The 25,021-nt window shown below is 35.7% G+C and overlaps 1 protein-coding gene across 1 annotated transcript in view; it reads left to right on the top strand.

Annotated features, from left to right (window-relative positions):
* The window catches only part of LOC143069468 (furin-like), a 122,872-nt gene that overhangs the window by 43,015 nt on the left and 54,836 nt on the right, over positions 1–25,021 (top strand). The window contains exons 3-4 of the mRNA XM_076244116.1: positions 9,012–9,092; positions 18,021–18,149. Of these exons, the coding sequence (XP_076100231.1) occupies positions 9,012–9,092; positions 18,021–18,149 (210 nt within the window). The remainder of the gene's footprint in view (positions 1–9,011; positions 9,093–18,020; positions 18,150–25,021) is intronic.

The raw sequence follows: 25,021 nt of genomic DNA, 5'->3' as shown, positions 1-25,021 counted from the left end.
TAAGACCAACAACTAATCAGTTATTGATATTTGTTATCCATTGGAACATCTTATAACACTGTATCGACCAACCACCAACCAGTTCATGATCTAAATTATCTATTATATCCTCTTATAACACTGAATAGACCAACCTCCAACCAGTTCACGATTTTAGTTATTCAAACCTCTTATAATACTGTAACGACCAACCACCAACCAGTTCATGATTGTTATGATCCAAACCTCTTATAACACTGTAACAACAAACAACCAACCAGTTCATGATCTAATTATCAAAACCTCTTATAACACTGTTACGACTAACCACCAACCAGTTCATGATTTGTTTTATCTATTGTTACCTCTGATAACACTGTAACAACCAACCACCAACCATTTCATGATCTTTATGATCCAAACCTCTTATTACAATATATCGACAAACTACCGACCAGTTCACGATCTGTATGATCTATTGTAACCTCTTATAACAACAGAAACGACCAACCACCAATCAGTTCACAATCTGTATTATATTTATAAACTCTTATATAACACTATATCGACGAACCACCAACCAGTTCATGATCTTTATTATCCAAATCTCTTATGACACTGTAACAACCAACCACCAACCAGTTCATAATCTGAATTATCAAAACCTCCTATAACACTGTAGCGACTAACCACCAACCAGTTCATGATCTGTTTTATCTATTGTTACCTCTTCTAAAACTGAAACGACCAACCACCAACCAGTTCATGATCTGAATTATCAAACCTCTTATAACACAGTAACGACCAGCCACCAACCAGTTCACGATTTTAATTATCTAAACCTTTTATAACACTGTACCGAACAACCACCAACCAGTTCATGATCTTTATTATCCAAACCTCTTACAACACTGTAACAACCAACAACCAACCAGTTCATAATCTGAATTATCAAAACCTCTTATAACATTGTAAAGTCTAACTACCAACCAGTTCATGATCTTTTTTATCTATTGTTACACCTTATAACACTGTAACGACTAATCACCAACCAGTTCATGATCTGAATTATTAAAACCTCTTATAACAAAGTAACGATCAACCACCAACCATTTCACGATTTTAATAATCTAAACCTCTTATAACATTGTAAAGACCAACCACCAACCAGTTCATGATTGTAATTATCCAAACCTGTTATAACACAGTAACGACCAACCACCGAGTAGTTCATGATTTGAATTATTGAAACCTCTTATAACACAGTAACGACCAACAACCAAACTGGCCACGATCTGTATTGTCTGGTGTAGCCTGTTATAACACTGTTACGACCAATCACCAATTAGTTCACGACCTGTATTATCCTAACCTGTTATAAAAATTTAACCACCAACTACCAACCAGTTCGGGATCTTTGATTATCTATTGTAACCTATTATAACACTGTACTGACCAACCATCAACCAGTTTACAATTTTGATTATCCTAACATCTTATAACACTGTAATGACCAACTACCAACCAGTTCACAATCTTTATTATATTTATAACCTCTTATGTAACACTGTATCGACCAACCACCAACCAGTTCATGATCTTTATTATCCAAATATCTTATAGCAATGTAACAACCAACCACCAACCAGTTCATAATCTGAATTATCAAAATCTCTTAAAACATTGTAACGATCAACCATCAACCAGTTCATTATCTGAATTAGCTATTATAACATATTATCACACAGTAAAGACCATCCACCAACCAGCTCAAGATCATGACTATCATAATCTCTTATTTCACTGTAACAACCAACCACCAACCAGTTCACGATCTGAATTATCTATTATAGAATATTATAACACAGTTAAGACCAACAATCAACCAGTTTACGAATTTAGTTTTCATAACCTCTTATAACACAGTAAGGACCAACCAACAACCAGTTCACGATCTGAATTATCTATTATAACATATTATCACACAGTAAAGACCAACCACCAACCACTTAGTGATCTTAATTATACTAAACTCTTATAACAATGTAACGACCCCAACTACCAACCAGTTCATGATCTGTTTTATCTATTTCAACATCTTAGTACATTTTTACGGCCAACAACCAATCAGTTTATGACATTTGTTATCTACTGGAACATCTTATAACACTGTATCGACCAACCAACAACCGGTTCATGATTAATATTATCTATTATATCCTCTTATAACATTGAATCGACCAACCACCAACCAGTTCACGATTTTAATTATTCAAACCTCTTATAGCACTGTAACGTCCAACCACCAACCAGTTCATGAATTGAATTGTCAATTATAACATATTATCACACAGTTAAGACCAACCACCAACCAGTTTACGAATTTAAATATCATAACCTCTTATAACACAGTAAGGACCAACCAACAGCCAGTTCACGATCTGAATTATCTATTATAACATATTATCACACAGTAAAGACCAACCACCTACCAGGTAACGATTTTTATTATCCTAACCTCTTATAGTACTGTAATCACCAACCACCAACCAGTTCACCATCATTATTATCCCAACCTCTTATAACACTGTAACGACCAACCACCAACCAGTTCACGATCATTACTATCCTTACCTCTTATAACACTGTAACGATCAACCACCAACCAGTTCACCATCATTACTATCCTTACCTCTTATAACACTGTAACGACCAACTACCAACCAGTTCATGATCTGTATTATCGATTATAACATATAATCACGCAGTAAAGACCAACCACCAACCAGTTAACGATTTTTATTATCCTAACCTCTTATAGCACTGTAATGACCAACCACCAACCAGTTTACGATCTGAATTATCTAATATCACATATTATCACACAGTTAAGACCAACCACCAACCAGTTTACGAATTTATCTATCCTAACCTCTTATAACACAGTTAAGACCAACCACCAACCAGTTCACGATTTTTGTTATCCTAACATCTTATAACACTGTAACGACCAACCACCAACCAGTTCACGATCATTACTATCCTTACCTCGTATAACACTGTAACGACCAACTATCAACTAGTTCATGATCTGTATTATCTATTATAACGTACTATTACACAGAAAAGACCAACCACCAACCAGTTAGTGATCTTAATTATACTAAACTCTTATGAGACTGTAACGACCCCAACTACCAACCAGTTCATGATCTGTTTTATCTATTTGAACATCTTAGTACATTTTGGCACCAACAACCAATCAGTTTATGATATTTGTTATCAGTTGGAATATCTTATAACACTGTATCGACCAACTACCAACCGGTTCATGATCTTAATTATCTATTATATCTTCTTATCACAATGAATCGACCAACCACCAACCAGTTCACGATTTTTAATTATTCAAACCTCTTATAACACTGTAATAACCAAACATCAACCAGTTCATGATCTTTATGATCCAAACCTCTTATAACACTATATCGACAAACTACCGACCAGTTTACGATCTGTATGATCTATTGTAACCTCTTATAACACAGAAACGACCAACCACCAATCAGTTCACAATCTGTATTATATTTATAACCTCTTATATAACACTATATTGACCAACCACCAACCAGTTCATGATCTTTATTATCCAAATCTCTTATGACACAGTAACGACCAACCACCAACCAGTTCACGATCATTACTATCCTTACCTCGTATAACACTGTAACGACCAACTATCAACCAGTTCATAATCTGAATAATCTATTATAACGTACTATTACACAGAAAAGACCAACTACCAACCAGTTAGTGATCTTAATTATACTAAACTCTTATAACACTGTAACGACCCCAACTACCAACCAGTTCAAGATCTGTTTGATCTATTTAAACATCTTAGTACATTTTGGCACCAACAACCAATCAGTTTATAATATTTGTTATCTATTGGAACATCTTATAACACTGTATCGACCAACCACCAACCGGTTCATGATCTTTATTATCCAAATCTCTTATAACACTGTAACAACCAACCACTAACCAGTTTATAATCGGAATTATCAAAACCTCTTCTAACACTGTAACGACTAACCACCAACCAGTTCATGATCTGTTTTATCTATTGTTACCTCTTATAACACTGAAACGACCAACCACCAACAAGTTCATGATCTGAATTATCAAAACCTCTTATAACACAGTAACGACCAACCACCAACCAGTCCACGATTTTAATTATTTAAACCTCTTATAACACTGTAACGACCAACCACCAACCAGTTCATGATCTTCAGTATCCAAACCTCTTACAACACTGTAACAACCAACCACCAACCATTTCATAATCTGAATTATCAAAACCTCTTATAACACTGTAACGACTAACCACCAACCAGTTCATATCTGTTTTATCTATTGTTACTTCTTATAACACTGTAACGACCAACCACCAACCAGTTCAAGATCTGAATTGTCAAAACCTCTTATAACAAAGTAACGACCAACCACAAACCAGTTTACTATTTTAATAATCTAAACCTCTTATAACACTGTACCGACCAACCACCAACCAGTTCATGAACTTTAGTATCCAAACCTCTTACAACACTGTAACAACCCAGCATCAACCAGTTCATAATCGAATGATCAAAACATCTTATTACAATGTAGCGACCAACCACCAACCAGTTCATGATTGTAATTATCCAAAAAAAGGCAACAGTAGTATACCGCTGTTTAAAACTCATAACTTCAAGGACAAAAAACAAAATCGGCGTAACAAACTAAAACTGAGGGAAACACATTAAATATTAGAGAAGAACAACGACACAACATTAAAATGTAACACACACAGCAACGGACTAAGCATTAGACAACATCCGATTAGAATAACCAATATAACATCAAAACCAAATACATGAATTTAGGATAGAAAAGTACCGTGACACGTCTTATAGTAATGTTGTAACACACACAGCAACGGACTAAGCATTAGACAACATCCGATAAAAATAACCAATATAACATCAAAACCAAATACATGAATTTGGGATAGAAAAGTACCGTGACACGTCTTATAGTAATGTTAAACCTGTTATAACACAGTAACGACCAACCACCAACTAGTTCATGATCTGAATTATTCAAACCTCTTATAACACAGTAACAACCAACAACCAAGCAGTCCACGATCTGTATTGTCTGAGGTGACCTCTTACAACACTGTTACGACCAATCACCAATTAGTTCACGACCTGTATTATCCTAACCTGTTATAAAATTTTAACCACCAACCTCCAACCAGTTCGGGATCTTTCGTTATCTATTGTAACACTGTTCTGACCAACCATCAACCAGTTCATGATTTTTATGATCCAAACCTCTTATAACACTGTAACAACCAACCACCAACCAGTTCATGATCTAATTATCAAAACCTCTTATAACACTGTTACGACTAACCACCAACCAGTTCATGATCTGTTTTATCTATTGTTATCTCTGATAACACTGTAACGACCAACCAGTTCATGATCTGAATTATCAAAACCTCTTATAACACAGTAACGACCAATTAACAACCAGTCCACGATTTGAATTATCTAAATCTGTTATAACACAGTAACGACCAACCACCAACCAATCCACGATTTTAATTATCTCAATCTGTTATAACACTGTATCGACCAACCACCAACCAGTTCATGATCTGAATTATTAAAACCTCTTATAACACTGTACTGACCAACCACAAACTAGTTCATGATCTTTATTCTCCAAACCTCTTACAACACTGTAACAACCAACCACCAACCAGTTCATAATCTGAATTATCAAATAAAGGCAACAGTAGTATACCGATGTTCAAACTGCTAACAACCAACCAGTACACGATCATTACTATCAAAACCACTTATAACACTGTACCGACCAACCACCAACCAGTTCATGATCTGAATTATTCGAACCTCTTATAACACAGCTACGACCAACCACCAAGCAGTTCACGATCTGTTTTATCTATTGTAACCTCTTACAACACTGTAACGATCAACCACTAATAAGTTCACGATCTGTATTATCCTTACCTGTTCTAAAACTGTAACGACCAACTACCAAGCAGTTCGAGATCTTTGATTATCTATTGTAAACTCTTATAACACAGTTACGGCTAACAACCAAAGTACACGATCATTACTATCAAAACCACGTATAACACTGTAACGACCAATAACCAACCAGTTTAGGATCTGTATTATCTATTTTAACCTCTTATAACACTGTACCGATCAACCAGTGACCATTTTCTGTACTATCTATTGTAACCTCTTATAACACTGTAACGACTAACCACCAACCAGTTCATGATCTGATTTATCTATTGTAACCTCTTATAACACTGTAATAACCAACAATCAACAATATCATGATCTTTATTATCTATTGTAACATCTTATGACACTGTATCGACCAACCACCGACTAGTTCATGATCAGTATTATCTATTATAAAAACTCTTATAACACTGTAAAGAACAATCATCAACCAGTTCATGATCTGTATAATCTATTATAACATCTTATACCACTGTAACGACCAACCACCAGCCAGTTCACGATCTTTATTATCCTAACATCTTATAACATTGTAACGACTAACTACCAACCAGTTCACGATCTGTATTATCTATTGTAACCACTTATAACACTGTTACAACCAACCACCAACCAGTTCACGATTATTACTATCCTAACCTCTTATACCACTGTAACGACCAACCACCGACCAGTTCATGATCTTATTATCCAAACCTCTTATAACACTGTAACGACCAACTACAAACCAGTTCACGATCTGTATTATCTATTGTTACCTCTTATAACACTGTAATGACCAACCAACGACCAGTTCACGATCTGTATTATCTAATGTAACCTCTTATAGCACTGTAACGACCAACCACCAACCAGTTCATGATTTGTATTGTCTATTGTAACCTCTTATAACACTATAACGGCCAACCACCAACCTGTTCAAGATCTGTATTATCTAATGTTACCTCTTATAGCACTGTAACGACCAACCACCAACCAGTTCATGATTTGTATTATCTATCCTAACCTCTTACAACACTGTCACGACCAACCACAAACCAGTTCATGATCTGAATTATCCAAACCTCTGATAACACTGTAAAAATCAACCACCAACCAATGTATGATCAGTATTATGAATTGTAACATCTTATAACACTATAACGACCAACCAGCAAACAGTTCATGATTTGTATTATCTATTGTAATCTCTTATAACACTGTAACGATCAACCACCAACCAGTTCATGATTTGTATTAACCTAACATCTTATAGCACTGTATCGACCAATCACCAACAAGTTCACTATTTTAGTTATCCTAACCTCTTATAATACTGTAACGACCAACCACCAACCAGTTCATGATTTGTATTAACATCCTAACATCTTACAACACTGTAACGACCAACCACTAGCCACTTCACGATTTTAAGTATCCTAACCTCTTTTAACACTGTAACGACCAACCACCAGTCAGTCCACGATTTTAATTATCCTAACCTCTTATAACACTGTAACGGCCAACCACCAACCAGTCCATGATTTGTATTAATATCTTAACCTCTTATAACACTGTAACGACCAATTATCAACCAGTTCATAATTTGTATTATCCTTACATCTTATAATACTGTAACGACCAACCACCAGCCACTTCACGATTTTAAGTATCCTAACCTCTTATAACACTGTTACGACCAAATACCAACCAGTTCACGATTTTAATTATATATATCCTAACCTCTTATAACACTGTAACGACCAACTACCAACCTCTTCATGATTTGCATTATCCTTACATCTTATAACACTGTAACGACCAACCACCAGCCTCTTCATGATTTTAAGTATCCTAACCTCTTATAACACTGTTACGATCAACTACCAACCAGTTCACGATTTTGATTATCCTAACCTCTTATAACACTGTAACGACCAACTACCAACCAGTTCACGATTTTAATTTACCTAACCTCTTATAACACTGTAACGACCAACCACCAACCAGTTGATTATTTGTATTAATATCCTTACATCTTATAACACTGTTACGACCAACCACTAGCCACTTCACGATTTTAAGTATTCTAACCTCTTATAACACTGTTACGACCAACCACCAACCAGCTCATGATCTGTATTATCGATTGTAACCTCTTATAACACTGTAATGACCAACCACTAACCAGTGTATGATGCATACTGTTTTTATATCATATTATAACACTATAACAACCAACCACATCTGCATACTTATTATTCAACTGCATCGTATATAAGGACCTTTCTAGATATTTGAGAGGAAAAAACAATAACAGAAAAAACATGAACAGAAACTAAACAACCTAATGAAGAATTGTAAACCCGATTCATAGTTATGCAATAGAATTGTTCAATTGTTATCAATACGACAGCGGCACGACTACATTTATTCATTATCAACACATGACACATACATCAGCATATATAAATTGAACAGTCACTTAAAAATAACGAGCGAACAAAAAGTTGTTGACTTGACAAATGAAATACTATTTTTACATAATTTTCTCACTAAAACTGTTTAAAATGTTTCTTGCGAACAAGTGGACAAACTTTACCTAGTGTAGTGTAGTTAGACAATATGACATCAATGATGGTACTTTCATCACATTTCTTCCTTTGTATTTATGGTTTGAATAAAAATAATCTGACGTAACCCTGTAAACCTGCGTTTACTTTCCCGTGTTTTTTCTCTTTATTAAAAGTTTACATTAAAATCATTTGAATATATTATATGGTATACCATTTCAGATGTAACTATATTATATATGGTATACTATTTCAGATGTAACTATATTATATATGGTATACCATTTCAGATTTAACTATATTATGTATGGTATACCATTTCAGGTTTAGCTATATCATATACGGTATACCATTTCAGATTTCCTGGGTTAGACAAGAAAAGGCTTATGTCAGAAAAGCAAAAACAATGGACACAGAATGGCCAAATCTTTGGCATTTGGTACGTTATATAGTTTGATAATGGTTAAGAATCTGCCCTTTCCTCGATCTTGATATCTATATCATAAACGGGAAGCTTAATACAAAAATTTATGATAAAAGAGATGATTTTTCATTTCCTATTGTTAATTATCCATTTTTAGATGGTGACGTTCCCTTGTCACCATCTTATGGTGTTTATATATCTCAACTTGTACGATTCGCTCGTGTATGTAACAATGTATTAGATTTTAGCGAGAGAAATTTATGTATTACTGAAAAATTATTACACCAGGGTTTTCGATATCACAAACTGGTCAAAACATTTACTAAATTTTATCACCGGTATAAGGAAATAATTCGTAAATATAACTCAACATGCAGACATCTTATACGTTCAGGTATTTCACATCCAAAATTTTATGGAAATATTCTTTATAAAGCACAAAAATGTCAGTATTCTCCTCAGAAACTAACAAAACCTTTAAATAGACTTATTAAAAGGGGGTATAGTTACGATACTGTTGTCAGGTCATTAACGATTGCATATTTTGGCTTTAACATTGATTCACTGATAGGGTCTTTGCATCGGAACTAAACACATTTATTTCTAAAAAAACAGTTGTTGGCATGACACGGGTTATGTTCTTCTCATATATTTTATGATAGTATGATACTAAACCCCTAACGGGAGGGATTGTACCTGATATTCATATGATGAAGACATAATCTTTCAATCAGTTTAATTGAGGTCTAGAGCTGGCATGTCAGTTAACTGCTAGTAGTCTGTTGTTATTTATGTATTATTGTCATTTTATTTATTTTCTTTGGTTACATCTTTTGACATCAGACTCGGACTTCTCTTGAACTGAATTTTAATGTGCGTATTGTTATTGTTTTACTTTTCTACATTGGCTAGAGGTATAGGGGGAGGGTTGAGATCTCATAAACATGTTTAACCCCGCCGCAATTTTGCGCCTGTCCCAAGTCAGGAGCCTCTGGCCTTTGTTAGTCTTGTATGATTTTAAATTTTAGTTTCTTGTGTATAATTCGGAGTTTAGTATGACGTCCATTATCACTGTACTATTATGCATATTTTAGGGGCCAGCTGAAGGACACCTACGGGTGCGGGAATTCTCGCTACATTGAAGACCCATTGGTTGCCTTCGGCTGTTGTTTGCTCTATGGTCGGGTGGTTGTCGCTTTGACATATTCACCATTTCCTTTCTCAATTTTATTTATTTGATACAAAAATAGAATGTAATCTATCTAAACCACTCGGATAAGATTCTCTCAGGTTATTTCTTAATACACTTTGTTTTACCAACAGGCACTGTTTTACAAATTGTTTTTCGTATTCCTTGTATAATGTGTTTTACATTACGAACATTGTTAACGTTGGCATCAATATTTTTGTGTTTTCTAGCAATGTTCAGTTTACTATCCATAACCGTATACTGAAAAATACTAAAGGGGGATCTAAGTCGTTAAAAAATAATAAACGTATGAACCGGAATGTTTCCGAATTACAGTTTCTCCAATTTTGTCTGGCGTATTGAATTATAATCCTGGTACCTTTAATAACTATTTGCACCACTGAGTCGATGCCACTGCTGGTGAAAGTGTCGTTCCGGAGGGTATCACCAGCCCAGTAGTCAGTACTTCAGTGTTGACATGAATATTAATTATATGGTCATTTTTATAAATTTCCTGTTGACAAAACTTTCAAGATTTCGAAAAACTAAGGATAATCACATTGGCCGTATTTGGCTCAACGTTTTGGAATTTTTGGTCCTCAATGCTCTTTAACTTTGTACTTGTTCGGCTTCATAACTATTTTGATCTGAGCGTAACTGGTGAGTCTTATGTAGACGAAACGCGCGTCTGGCGTATAACATTATAATCCTGGTACCTTTGATAACCAATTGTCGATGTTGTTAAAAACGGTTACACGCCATTATTCCGACAGCCCATTAGTCCGACAACCCATTAGTTCGACAACCCATTGCTCCGACAGCCCAATACTCCGACAACCCATAAGTCCGAAACTTATCAAGTCAAGTATCAGGGTAAAATAAAAATTGTCTGTCTGTATTATTACGTTTAGATATGTCAGAACATAATTTAAGAAATAACTCCGTACACATAACATAAGTCTAAGGTAGTTCGAATACTTTCTATATACTCGATTCAAAATCTGTATATATAGAATAGAACAGAAAAGAATATTTCATTTTCCAAATTAAAGGGTCTATAAAGAGCGTATAAATCAAGATCAACCAGTGATGGTGCGAGCTACTGAAGATACCCCCGCCCAAATATTTCGGTAAACAGGAAGTTGTTGAGTTGTGAATCTGAAAAAGCATCACACAGTATATATAGGCGACTTATATAAACCTTGAAACCAAATTTCAGAAATCATTGTATTGTAGTTTCTGAGAAAAATATGCCAAAAAGTTTCAACTGTCATGTGAAAAGTTTACGGTAAACAGGAAGTTGTTGAGTAATAAATCTGAAATCTCATCACACGATATAGCCGACTTCAATAAACCTTTCAGAAATCCTTGTAATGCAGATCATGAAAAAGATGCACCGAAAATATTAATGGGACGGTCGAACGAACTGACGGACTGACTGACGAACACACAGAGGTAAAACTGTATACCCTCACTTTTTCGAAACGGCCGTTTAATGAGTGGATCAATATTAAGACATTACAATACTAATATGATATAATTTTATCTTTATAGCACCATAAGCCTCAGTCACAATCGGAGCCAAAAACAAAAAAAAATAGAAACAAAAAAAAAACTAACACATTGATATCAAATAATAGTCAGTATCAAGACATGTACTACATAATTCAAAAGAACTAACAGTATACTCATCATTTGTTCTTCCCATAATAGTAAAGTTTTCTAGTGTTAACATCGAAGATTTATCCTATTTTTCTAACGTTTTAAAGTTATGACTTGTGCTAGAAATATGCTGAAAGAGTTCCTCCCTCAAATTATTATGAAGAGAGCATTTGATTGAAAAATGACGCTCATCCTCAACTTTATCAGCTGTACAATACGATTTTTTGAGTTTCTGGCATTCTTAATTCTTAATGTAATGGGTGAGCAAGGTTGCCACAAAACACATAATGTACTAAGTTTTTACAATTAGACAATTTGACAAAGACACAAGCGGGACAAGAGTTGTCTGAGATTTTTTACTAATTGTTATTGTCTTTTATACTGCACTCAATATATTTGAGCAGTCAAAATGAGTTGAATGTATATTTATATGTCATATACAGTCACTGAGTGACTCGATATCACTTTCCCTTATCTATGCTATTAAACGAGAAGACCTAATTCTGTGTGTCGCTTCTCTTCCTTCCACAATAAATTCATCATCATGCCTCTGCCTTCTTTAGCTAGCATGCATAGTCGCATTTGTCATCCATTCTTATGATTATTCAGATTGAGTTATTTTGGGAGAAAAGAAATACACCAGATTGGGGAGACATCAATTAAAATGTTTGAAATAATAAGGAAGTTGACAAGAACTAAGCTTTTCAGATAATATATAGACTATTACAGTCAGCCTAAAGACTCTTTGCCTCCTGAAATGTTTGCTTACATAGTGCTTTCCTAAAACGATTTAAATTCAGTGTGATAGTTTTCATGAAGAATGCTGAGCGTACAGGTATAATGACAAAATAAATGTTATGTTACATGTACAGTTCTACCCAAATAAGTAAAATATAAAATTTTTGACTTCTAAAACAATGATTAATCTCCTGATTTATAGTTATCACTCTTTGCCGATGCTGTGTGAAAAATAAAGAAATTTGACTTATCAGTATGCTTCCATCCACTGATGAAAATTCCATCTGAGTTGATTTATTATAAATTATTGTGCTTTGAAAACACCTTATTGCTACAATATGTACATGTCCGCCAATACTAATTGTACATCACAAATGTTCCTAGTCCAAATAATTATGACGTCTGGCAAGGCTATTTGATTTTTTTTCTGGGACGCCTTCCTAGGACTGACGTCTGGCAAGGCTATTTTATTATTTTTCTGGGACACCTTCCTACGACGTCAAAACACTGAAGCCATTTTTTACATCTGGACTTTGAGAGAAAATTTTGGGGGGATTTTTGCGACATGATTCATCGTAGGAAGGGATTCCAGAACAAAATTAAAATAGTCTTGCCAGCCGTCATAATTATTTGGACCAAAACTTTTCCACGTAAAATGTTGATGTTATAATAATAAATATCTGATGCCACAATGGAAAAGTAATTGTTGTATGACGTCAATGGTTGAGGAGGGACAGATTCTCAGGTCAGCTGGGACAATTAGGGGGCGGGGGGGGGGGGGTTAGAGGTCCTGTGCTGTCCTCTAAATCCGCCCCTGACAACTCAAAAGAATAAATCATCATGTACGAGTATACATCAAACTGTCTACCCCACATGCGAACATCTTTTGGGAGCTCGCTACCCTCGTTGTGTTGCAAGTATTTTGGGTTTGAAGGAAATAAGATGCAATCGTATAAATTGCTGCCTTCAATAATAATATCATCTATAGTCGAGGACTTCCAGCTAGAGGGGTTAGATATACAACTGTATCCAGCTATGTTGATATAAAGACGTTCACCTAAGGACATTTTTTCAAATTTTTTCTGAAGACTTAGCTTTGATTTTTTATCACCATGCATTGTCAAGCTTGGTAACTCATAGTCATAATTTTGTCTCAGTGACTAAATGTACGATGCTGTCCCATATTTAGTCCAAATAATTATGACGTCTGGCAAGGCTATTTTAATTTTTTTTTCTGGGACGCCTTCCGTACTATCCCATATTGTCAAAAAAAATAAAATTGCAACAGCTGACACTATAGTGCACTGTAACCCTTGCCGATAACTATATCGTGATGCTTGGTGTAGGCTTCTTTGCACACAAGAAACCATATTGCTCACCTTGTAAGTTTTGTATTCTTCTAATCAGTCAGCTGTTTTCTGGTTTTGTTTATTTACACCAGAAATCAATGAAGCGACGAAAGCGCGGGAAACGAAATGACATCTTCGGTAAATTCCGTGATTTTAGTATTTTCTTATCAATATGTCCAAGCAATAAAAAATAAATGGTTATTATTTTTATACATAGAGCATACGTTTTGTGTATTTACTATTTAAAATTTATGCTTACGAAGAAATCTAACACTAAAGTATCTCAATCATTCAACCGTTTTAATACACAGTCTAAAGTGTAGATTGTGTGTATAACTGTTATATTTTTAAAGAATATCAATGATACATAGATATACAGCCTCGTACCAAAATTGCAACATAATTTCAAGATAACATGATTTCGTTATCACAGAATTGTATTGATTTGATTAATTACACTAAATTGACAGTGCTTTGTTCATAAACATTATAGCTCTTTACCATACCAAATGAACACGTCATTATAATTTATACCGATGACCTACTATCATGATTTTTTATCCTACCGCACATACGGACGCGTTGACACATAATGCATACCACTCAATAATAGCCAATTAGACGTTAATATGGCCTTCATTTCCCCAGAATCATTCCGGAATGAACCACGAAGCAGCCATTGAATAGTATTTATAACCAATGAAATACCGTTAACAGATTTACCCGATCCTGACGTCCAGCCTCTGACTAATCAGACCGTATCACCATGTAATTACAAAAATGAAAAATAAATAAGCCAATCAGAGCGTTCTCCATATCATGGTTTTTAGATCGCAAGAATCACAACTATTATACCTCCTTAGAGACAATTATGTTTTCGCGTTGATCCACCTGTAAACTACGATTATACTACTATAAAATACAGAGACTCTCTGTATTCTGTCTACTTTTTTCTAAAATATTTACTATCTAAGGGGTCATACCAGTTGCATATATATTTTGAAATAAGTAAAACATCTGGAAACAAGAATGTGTCCATAGTATACGGATGCCACATCGGCACTATCATTTACTATGTTTAGTGGACCGTGAAATGGGGTAAAATCTCTAATTTGGCATTAAAATTAGAAAGATCATATCATAGGGAACATATTTACTAAGTTTCGAGTTGGTCGGACTTCAACTTCATCAAAAACTACCTCGACAAAAACTTTAACCTGAAGCGGGACAGACAGACGGGCGGACGGACGAACAGACTAGAAAACATAATTCCCATAAATGGGGCATAAACATTTATTGTTGAAAGTGAAAACTTTAACCTGAAGCCTGACAGAACGACGGACGAACGAACGGACGAACAGACTAGAAAATATAATTCCCATAAATGGGGCATAAAAATTAATTGTTGAGAGTGAAAGTAGTGATTTGGCCAAAATGAAAGTAGGGTAAAGATTAGAGGGAATCAGGACTTATTCGGGACGTCGAGATCAGGTGTTTTTAAGCTCGGGATTTCGGGATTGATCTTAACGGGTAGCGGGAATATTTTATTTTTATTTTCGGGATGTCGGGATATGAATTTCGTTAAAATACGCACCTCGGGATTTCATGTTTTTAAGCCCGGGATTTCGGGATTAGGGCCCCTTATACCACCCCTCAAATGAGCCTTAGTCATTTATACGAGATTCAAATCCTACCATTGGCATGCTAATAGGGCTCTCAGAAGGAAAAGCACTGATGGATTGTCCTAGAAGCACATTTTATTAGAATAATAATGGTCTATAAGAAGTTTCATTTATTTCTATTTTAAGCGGTGCAAATTTTTAATTTAAATTGACTTTTACCAAAAAATGCATTGTAGCAAAGGGGAAAAATAATTGTGATATAAGGCCAGGAACACGAAATATAATTGAATTTAAAAGAAAGGAAACACATAACGGACTTTGGAAAAAAAAAAGGAAAGGGCTATATACCTTATATGAAATTCTCCAGACATAATATCTTTAAAAAAAAATCATCCTACAACAGTTTAACAAGCTGTATATGCCCGCGATTTCGCGGATGTGTTCTAGTGAATATTTAAATAGAAGTTTCCGAAATGTCATGTCCGTCATATTTGTTTTTCGTAATAAGTTTTGTTGTAAATCATCAGTCCTGCATCTCCACCAACCATTATAAAATACTGATATTTTTCTAGATTTTAAAATAAGCTCGGGATATAAAATCGGTATCCCTACTATAAGTTATATGGTTCGCTACTGACCCCCTACGGATCCATAGAGGGTTAGTAAAATTCATAGGGGGTGAGACCCTCTATGGTCCGTAGGGTGTCAGTAGTTAACTGTATAACGAATTTATCGCACGCTGGACTTTTTCGGCTGCGTTATGTTGAAAAATAAAGAAAAAAACGCAACAACATTGACGTCTCCATTAACGCGTCATGAACCCCCTACGGTCTCATAGGGGGTCACCACGTGACGGCGTTAAACCAATCACAACGTAGTATTTTACCCGCGGTGCAATAATATAAGGTATATGGTTCGCTACTAATCCCCTACGGATCCATAAAGGCTTAGTAAAATCCATTAGGCCGGAGGTGGTCAGTAGTGAACCGTAAAACGAATTTATCGCACGCAGGACTTTTCCTGCTGCGTTTTATAGAAAAATAAACAATGAAATAGAACAACATCAATAGACGACGTCACCATTAACAGTAGACGTGACGTCATGAACCCCCTATGAAATTTACTAACCCCCTTCGGATCCATAGGGGGTCACCACGTGACGGCGCTAAACCAATCACAACGCGATATTTTACCAGCGGTGCGGTAAAAATATATTGAGTGTCATCTCTCAGGCTAAGTCTGATCGATCGCTGTTGGAAGTGATCTGTACTGTCTCCGTATTTCGTGGATTCACATTCCCGAACATGATACCGTATTCATAATTAAATTGCTCATCTTTTCTGAGCACATATTTCGTCTTAATTGTCATCTTATTTTTAAGGATCTGGGTATGTATTTGTCTCTTTGTTTTTCTCATGTTGACTGACGCTACATTAGTCTGCGACAAAATTAATTTAAATACTCAGATGAGTGATTCAAGAGGTAGAAAGTGTTGCGATCAAAGAGGGCGGGTAACGTTATCCAACTCCGATATATTCATTTATGTAGTTAATAGTGATGAAACGCACTCCCCTGACACGCGAAAGGGGGAAACCGAAGATGTAGTGAAAGAAAGTAGATCAAGACACACACACAAAAAAAAAACAACAAAAAAACAAAAAAAAACGCGAACTTAAACAGCACAGACTGACAGTGTACACACAAACAATGAAATATAAAGACAAATAAAATACCCAGACACGTAACAGAAAGAGGGACGAAGGTAAGGACTGATCAGTTGCAATAAACATGTGTAACAACTCTAATATACTGAGACAAATATCCCGCATGGAAAGAATAATTGGAATCAAAACGGACAAACACAAACATTATAGAGAACGGAGTTGGTCTTTTAGAGAAAATTTACCCATACACATAAGAAAAATGCACTGTCGGAATAATGGGCTGTCGGAGTAATGGGTTATCGGAATAGTGGTCTGTCGGAGTAATGGGCTGTCGGAATAAGGGGCTGTCGGAGTAATGGGCTGTCGGAATAATGGTTGTCGGACTGATGGGATGTCACCGTTAAAAACGACACGTTTGACATTTTATATGTTTTCGCCGTGAAATTTGAATGTCGTAAAAAAAATCAAGATAGTCGTGTTTGTTCTTTTTTACTGATAAAATAAAGCTGTTAATTAATCTTTCATGTGCTTTTCTATCGGATACAAAGTGAGTCATTAGTTTAAGAATTTGACAGTTTTCTGTATGGTATCGAACTAGAAAGACAGAAAGAAAATTATGATTTTTCATTTATTGTTGTTTAAAAATGGCTGTTGAATAATCAGACCGTACTTATAGGTAAATAGTACAAATTCTTCAAATTATGTCGGTACATTTTCAGAATGGTGATATTTCTCCAACATTGAAAGTGGACGAAGCATGGACGGCAGGATACTCTGGGCAGGGTATTGTTATAGCAGTATTGGATGATGGTTTACAGATAGACCATCCTGACCTTGCTGCCAATGTCGTGAGTAGTCTCCCTTAACCATTATCTGTATGTATACGGTATTTAGAGACTTTTAAAACCGTTCTCTACTTATGAAACTTTTCCCTCTGCAACTTTGTCTGTTGGTTAAGACCATAAACTATATATTTAACTTGAAACGACGTGATCACAGTCGATGTTAATGCTAGTCGGTGTTTCGTCCCGGAGGCATAATTAGCTCAGTATTCAGTGCTTTTGTGCTGGCATAAAATATCATTGATACGTCTTTTTCAGTAATGGCGTAGGTGTTATGAAACCTCTTTGTAGCCACTTGAAATCTAAAATCAAGTTTTATGGATCTACCAAATAACATCCTCCAAATGTTGATAAGACATTATTATTTCGAACATCAGTGTTACATGTATTATTTTTGGCTTGCATATTTACCTTATGGCTTCAAAAATCTTTCATTTTGTGCAAAACAGCAAAAATCTGCCAAAACGATCTCGTTTTGAAAGTTTGTCTTTTATATAAAGATATGATCTGATATGAGCAACTGTAATAGATTTACCCAAAAAGATATTTGCTACAAAATGTATTTCACAAAGATGACGATGGGGTGTACAATATATTTTTGTGTAAAGCTGCTGCTTATATATATTTTGACCAAAACGTAAATTTTGAGATGCTTATGACTTCATAGTAATATCAAGTGATGTAAAATGTTCAGATCGTTATAACCTGTTCATTTATATTTAAATTAACATAAACATAAAATAAGTTGATGATTTTTGCAATTTTCGGAGCCAAATCATCGTTCTTATCATATTACTATCACCTTCCTTACTGTTCCTTAAATGTTACAAATATTTTTTAAAATATTTCATTTAATTTTGTATTTTCAATGCTGCTCAACGCTTTTATTTTTTCCCCTCTAGCAAAGTTGACCGTGGATGAATTTGACTGTTTTTTTGTCCTTTGTAGTCATATAGCTTCTAACCAGGTTACGTCTGATACATCCTCCTTGACACATGCTTGACTGCGCAAATGTTTACGTCGTATACATCCTCCTTGACACATGCTTGACTTCTCATGTGTCTACGTCTAATACATCCTCCTTGACACATGCTTGACTTCTCACGTGTTTACGTCTAATACATCCTCCTTGATACATGCTTGAATTTTCACATGTTTACGTCTAATACATCCCCTTTGACACATGCTTGACTTCTCACGTCTTTACGTCTTATACATCCACCTTGACACATGCTTGACTTCTCACGTCTTTACGTCTAATACATCCTCCTTGACACATGCTTGGCTTCTCATATGTTTACGTCTTATACATCTTCCTTGACACATGCTTGACTTTTCACGTGTTTACGTCTAATATATCCTCTTTGACACATGTTTGAATTCTCACATATTTACGTCTAATACATCCTCCTTGATACATGCTTGGCTTCTCACGTGTTTACGTCTAATACATCCTCCTTGACACATGCTTGATGACTTCTCACGTGTTTACGTCTTATATATCCTTTATGACACATGCTTGATTTCTCACGTGCTAACGTCTAATACATCTTTCTAGACACATGCTTGACTTCTCAAATGTTTACGTCTTATACACCCACCTTGACACATGCTTGATTTTTCACGTGTTTACGTCGTATAGATCCTTCTTGACACATGCTTGACTTTTCACGTGTTTACGTCTTATACATCCACCTTGACACATTCTTGACCTCTCACGTGTTTACGTCTAATACATCCTCCTTGACACATGCTTGACTTCCCACGTGTTTACATCGTATACATCTACTTTGACACATGCTTGACTTCTCATGTGTTTACGTCTGATACATCCTCCTTGACACATGCTTGACTTCTCACGTGTTTACGTCTAATACATGCTCCTTGACAGATGCTTGACTTCTCACGTGTTTACGTTTTATACATCCACCTTGACACATTCTTGACCTCTCACGTGTTTACGTCTCATACATCTTCCTTGACACATGCTTGACTTTTCACGTGTTTACGTCTAATATATCCTCTTTGACACATGTTTGAATTCTCACATATTTACGTCTAATACATCCTCCTTGATACATGCTTGGCTTCTCACGTGTTTACGTCTAATACATCCTCCTTGACACATGCTTGGCTTCTCATATGTTTACGTCTTATACATCTTCCTTGACACATGCTTGACTTTTCACGTGTTTACGTCTAATATATCCTCTTTGACACATGTTTGAATTCTCACATATTTACGTCTAATACATCCTCCTTGATACATGCTTGGCTTCTCACGTGTTTACGTCTAATACATCCTCCTTGACACATGCTTGATGACTTTTCACGTGTTTACGTCTTATATATCCTTTATGACACATGCTTGATTTCTCACGTGCTTACGTCTAATACATCTTTCTAGACACATGCTTGACTTCTCAAATGTTTACGTCTTATACACCCACCTTGACACATGCTTGATTTTTCACGTGTTTACGTCGTATAGATCCTTCTTGACACATGCTTGACATCTCACGTGTTTACGTCTGATACACCCTCCTTTACACATGCTTGACCTTTGACGTGTTTAGTCTAATACATCCCCTTGACACATGCTTGACTTCTCACGTGTTTACGTCTTATAGATCCTCCATGACACATGCCTAACTTCTCACTTGTTTACCTCTAATACATTATCCTTGACACATGCTTGACTTTTCACGTGTTTACGTCTTATACATCCACCTTGACACATTCTTGACCTCTCACGTGTTTATGTCTAATACATCCTCCTTGACACATGCTTGACTTCCCACGTGTTTACATCGTATACATCTACTTTGACACATGCTTGACTTCTCATGTGTTTACGTCTGATACATCCTCCTTGACACATGCTTGACTTCTCACGTGTTTACGTCTAATACATGCTCCTTGACAGATGCTTGACTTCTCACGTGTTTACGTTTTATACATCCACCTTGACACATTCTTGACCTCTCACGTGTTTACGTCTCATACACCCACCTTGACACATGCTTGATTTTTCACGTGTTTACGTCGTATAGATCCTTCTTGACACATGCTTGACATCTCACGTGTTTACGTCTGATACATCCTCCTTTACACATGCTTGACCTTTGACGTGTTTACGTCTAATACATCCCCTTGACACATGCTTGACTTCTCACGTGTTTACGTCTTATAGATCCTCCATGACACATGCCTAACTTCTCACTTGTTTACCTCTAATACATTCTCCTTGACACATGCTTGACTTCTCACGTGTTTACGTCTTATACATCCACCTTGACACATTCTTGACCTCTCACGTGTTTATGTCTAATACATCCTCCTTGACTTCCCACGTGTTTACATCGTATACATCTACTTTGACACATGCTTGACTTCTCATGTGTTTACGTCTGATACATCCTCCTTGACACATGCTTGACTTCTCACGTGTTTACGTCTAATACATGCTCCTTGGCAGATGCTTGACTTCTCACGTGTTTACGTTTTATACATCCACCTTGACACATTCTTGACCTCTCACGTGTTTACGTCTAATACATCCCCTTGACACATGATTGACTTCTAACGTGTTTATGTCTTATAGATCCTCCATGACACATGCCTAACTTCTCACTTGTTTACCTCTAATACATGCTTCTTGACACATGCTTGACTTCTCACGTGTTTACGTCTTATACATCCACCTTGACACATTCTTGACCTCTCACGTGTTTATGTCTAATACATCCTCCTTCTTGACACATGCTTGACTTTCCACGTGTTTACATCGTATACATCTACCTTGACACATGCTTGACTTCTCATGTGTTTACGTCTGATACTTCCTCCTTGACACATGCTTGACTTCTCACGTGTTTACGTCTAATACAAGCTCCTTAACACATGCTTGACTTTTCACGTGTTTACGTCTTATACATCCACCTTGACACATTCTTGACCTCTCACGTATTTATGTCTAATACATCCTCCTTGACACATGCTTGACTTCCCATGTGTTTACATCGTATACATCTACCTTGGCACATGCTTGATTTCTCACGTGTTTACGTCTGATACATCCTCCTTGACACATGAGTGACTTTTCACGTGTTCACGTCTTATACATTCTCAATAACACATGCTTGACTTTTCACGTGTTTACGTCTTATGCATCCTCCTTGACACCTGCTTGACTTCTCACGTGTTTACGTCTTATACATCCTCCTTGATACATGCTTGACTTTCAAATGTTTTGGTTTGAGCGTTCCTGATGAAGGTTAAAATTGACAAAGTTTTTTTTTTCATTTATTGATTTAACCTTCTAAATATGTTTCTGTTTCGAGCGCCACTGCCTGGCATCATGATGAGTTTTCGCAGCAGCGATGCTTAAGGTCAAGCAATAATTTTTATACATTAAATTTCAATCAATACAGAGAGCTGATATGATCTTCATTTGAATGATATAAAGGTTATTGGAAAGAAGGATAGGGTTTATTCATTCATGACACAGTATCACTTCACACATTTCAAAACTCAAACATACTTTAAACACAGGAAAAACGTTCTCCCCTTACAGCTAGTTAAAGAAGGTAACTAGCACTATTTGGCGCGGAATTCTTTCCGAGATGTCGTTGGGGTACATTGCATAAATCACAGATGCGGGGTAATATTAATATTTACAGATTATGACGGGAAAAGAAATGTAACATATACAGTCATTATTTGTCCGAAAAAGTCATAATGCAGAAACAATACAAATATTAAAACAACCACTTATATATTTGTTAGATAATTTGGTATAAAATAATATAAATAGAAAAATAATGAGATGTGGTATGGCTGCCAATGAGACAGTTTTCCAATAAGATCAAATGACAGAGATGTCAACAATTACAGGTCACCGCATGACCTTCAGCAATGAGCAGTGTAAAAAATGGGCAAATAATTCGGATGGACTTTATAACGCTTTTCGATAAACAAACAAAGAGAAACGGTAAGTAGTACACATAAAACAGATTTTGTCTCAGAAAAAAGAACCATAACTAAACATAAGATCATACACCTCAAGTTTCTCGTTTCTCGTTTGTTTATATAGATTACACCGTTGGTTTTTCCGTTTGAATGGTTTTACACTAGTAATTTATGGGCCCTTTATAGCTTGGTGTTCGGTGTGAGCTAAGGCTCCGTGTTAAAGGCCATATATTGACCTATAATTGTTTAACTTTTTTAGATTGTAATTTGGATGAAGAGTTGTCTCATTGGCACTCACACCACATCTTCCCATATATATAAGATCATACACCTCAAACACATGAAAAATGTCTGCAGACTCTACACAGACAAACGTTGTCCATGTCATGAAAATTAAAATATATGTTCGAAAGCCAAGAAGGATCATTCATATCTTAGAATTCAAAATTCAAAATTCAGAAATCAGAATTCAGAACTTGCACATCAAAAGAGATACTCCATGTTTCCTGCGCTATTGCAGTTTCAATCTAAACACTTCAAATACAATTCTTGAATGATCATGAATACACAAGGAATGATTACACACGTTGTAAGTGTGATGAATACACAAGGAATGATTACACACGTTGTAAGTGTGAAGAATACACAAGGAATGATTACACACGTTGTAAGTGTGATGAATACACAAGGAATGATTACACACGTTGTAAGTGTGATGTCGAACCTGCTTTGCACTCACGACTTTGCAGCTGTAAAAAGATTGTCAGTTTAATATTAATTTTGATCTTATACCATTGATTATTGATATAATCGTGCACAGACAAACAAGGAAAGGATATTATTTCAAGCAACTGAAAATTGTCCGAGTAGTTGTAGTCTTATTTCTTGGTATCACTTATGCTCGAGGGGAGGAGATGGTTGTCTGTCCATCGTTTTGGAATGTGTCATGTTTTTTCCTCAGTTCGTAACGTAGACTTGTTCATCATGTTTACATTTTTTTTCTGAAGAATACACTTAGTCACTCGGCGAATTCGTCAGTAAAAAATGTGACTACTCAAAAGCGATATAATACTAACTGGTAACTATATAAAAAATAGTAAAAAAAAAAGAAGATTATTGATAGAATTAAAATGTGACAAATCATGAGAAACTTCGACGATAAATGTACATAAAATTGACTATACATATTGCATTTAAAAACAGAATGTTTTCATATATTATCAAGCTTAAATCATCCCAGCAAGGATGAATTCTTTGGAAGAAGAGTGCACACTTGGCTTGAACAAAATAAACACCCCCAATGTAGCAAATACATCAACAGAAGTTGATACAACTTCAACAGAATTCAACCCGGTTTTTATCGACTTGTCATGATTGCAATTTACCCGTTATGAACTTCAGTATAGCAACATTCATGGCCAGCATCGCCTGTATATGGATACTATTTACAATACGATATCCCAGAGCTTGCGCTGTCGATCCCATTTCCTTGATAAAAGGTTGCTGTTAACAAGGAAGCTGTTGTATCAAGGAATCCAAATTGTAAAATTGAAGTCATCCCTTCGAAAGATTATGGACCCCTCGCCTTGGGGTTTCATGTTCGTAACAAACTTAATAACAAAACTTACCGTAGAGTATCAAAGTGCGATTCTTCTAGGCCTTCGTAAACATGGTAAATGCAGGAAACATATGTTATCTGTCTTAATCTAGGATTTCTGAATTCTGAATTTGGAATCTTGATTTCTTAATTTTGAATTCTAAAATATGAATGATCCTTCTCGGCTTTCATATATATAAAATAACACGGGTTATGTTCTTCTCATATATGTTATGATGGTATGATACTAAACCCCTAACGGGAAGGATTGTGCCTGATGTTAATATGATGAAATCATAATCTTTCAGTC

This window comes from Mytilus galloprovincialis, chromosome 3 (genome assembly GCF_965363235.1).
Source record: "Mytilus galloprovincialis chromosome 3, xbMytGall1.hap1.1, whole genome shotgun sequence".
Lineage (NCBI taxonomy): Eukaryota > Metazoa > Mollusca > Bivalvia > Mytilida > Mytilidae > Mytilus > Mytilus galloprovincialis.
The sequence above is the reverse complement of the archived record's forward strand: the minus strand, read 5'-3'. Positions and strand labels throughout refer to the sequence as shown.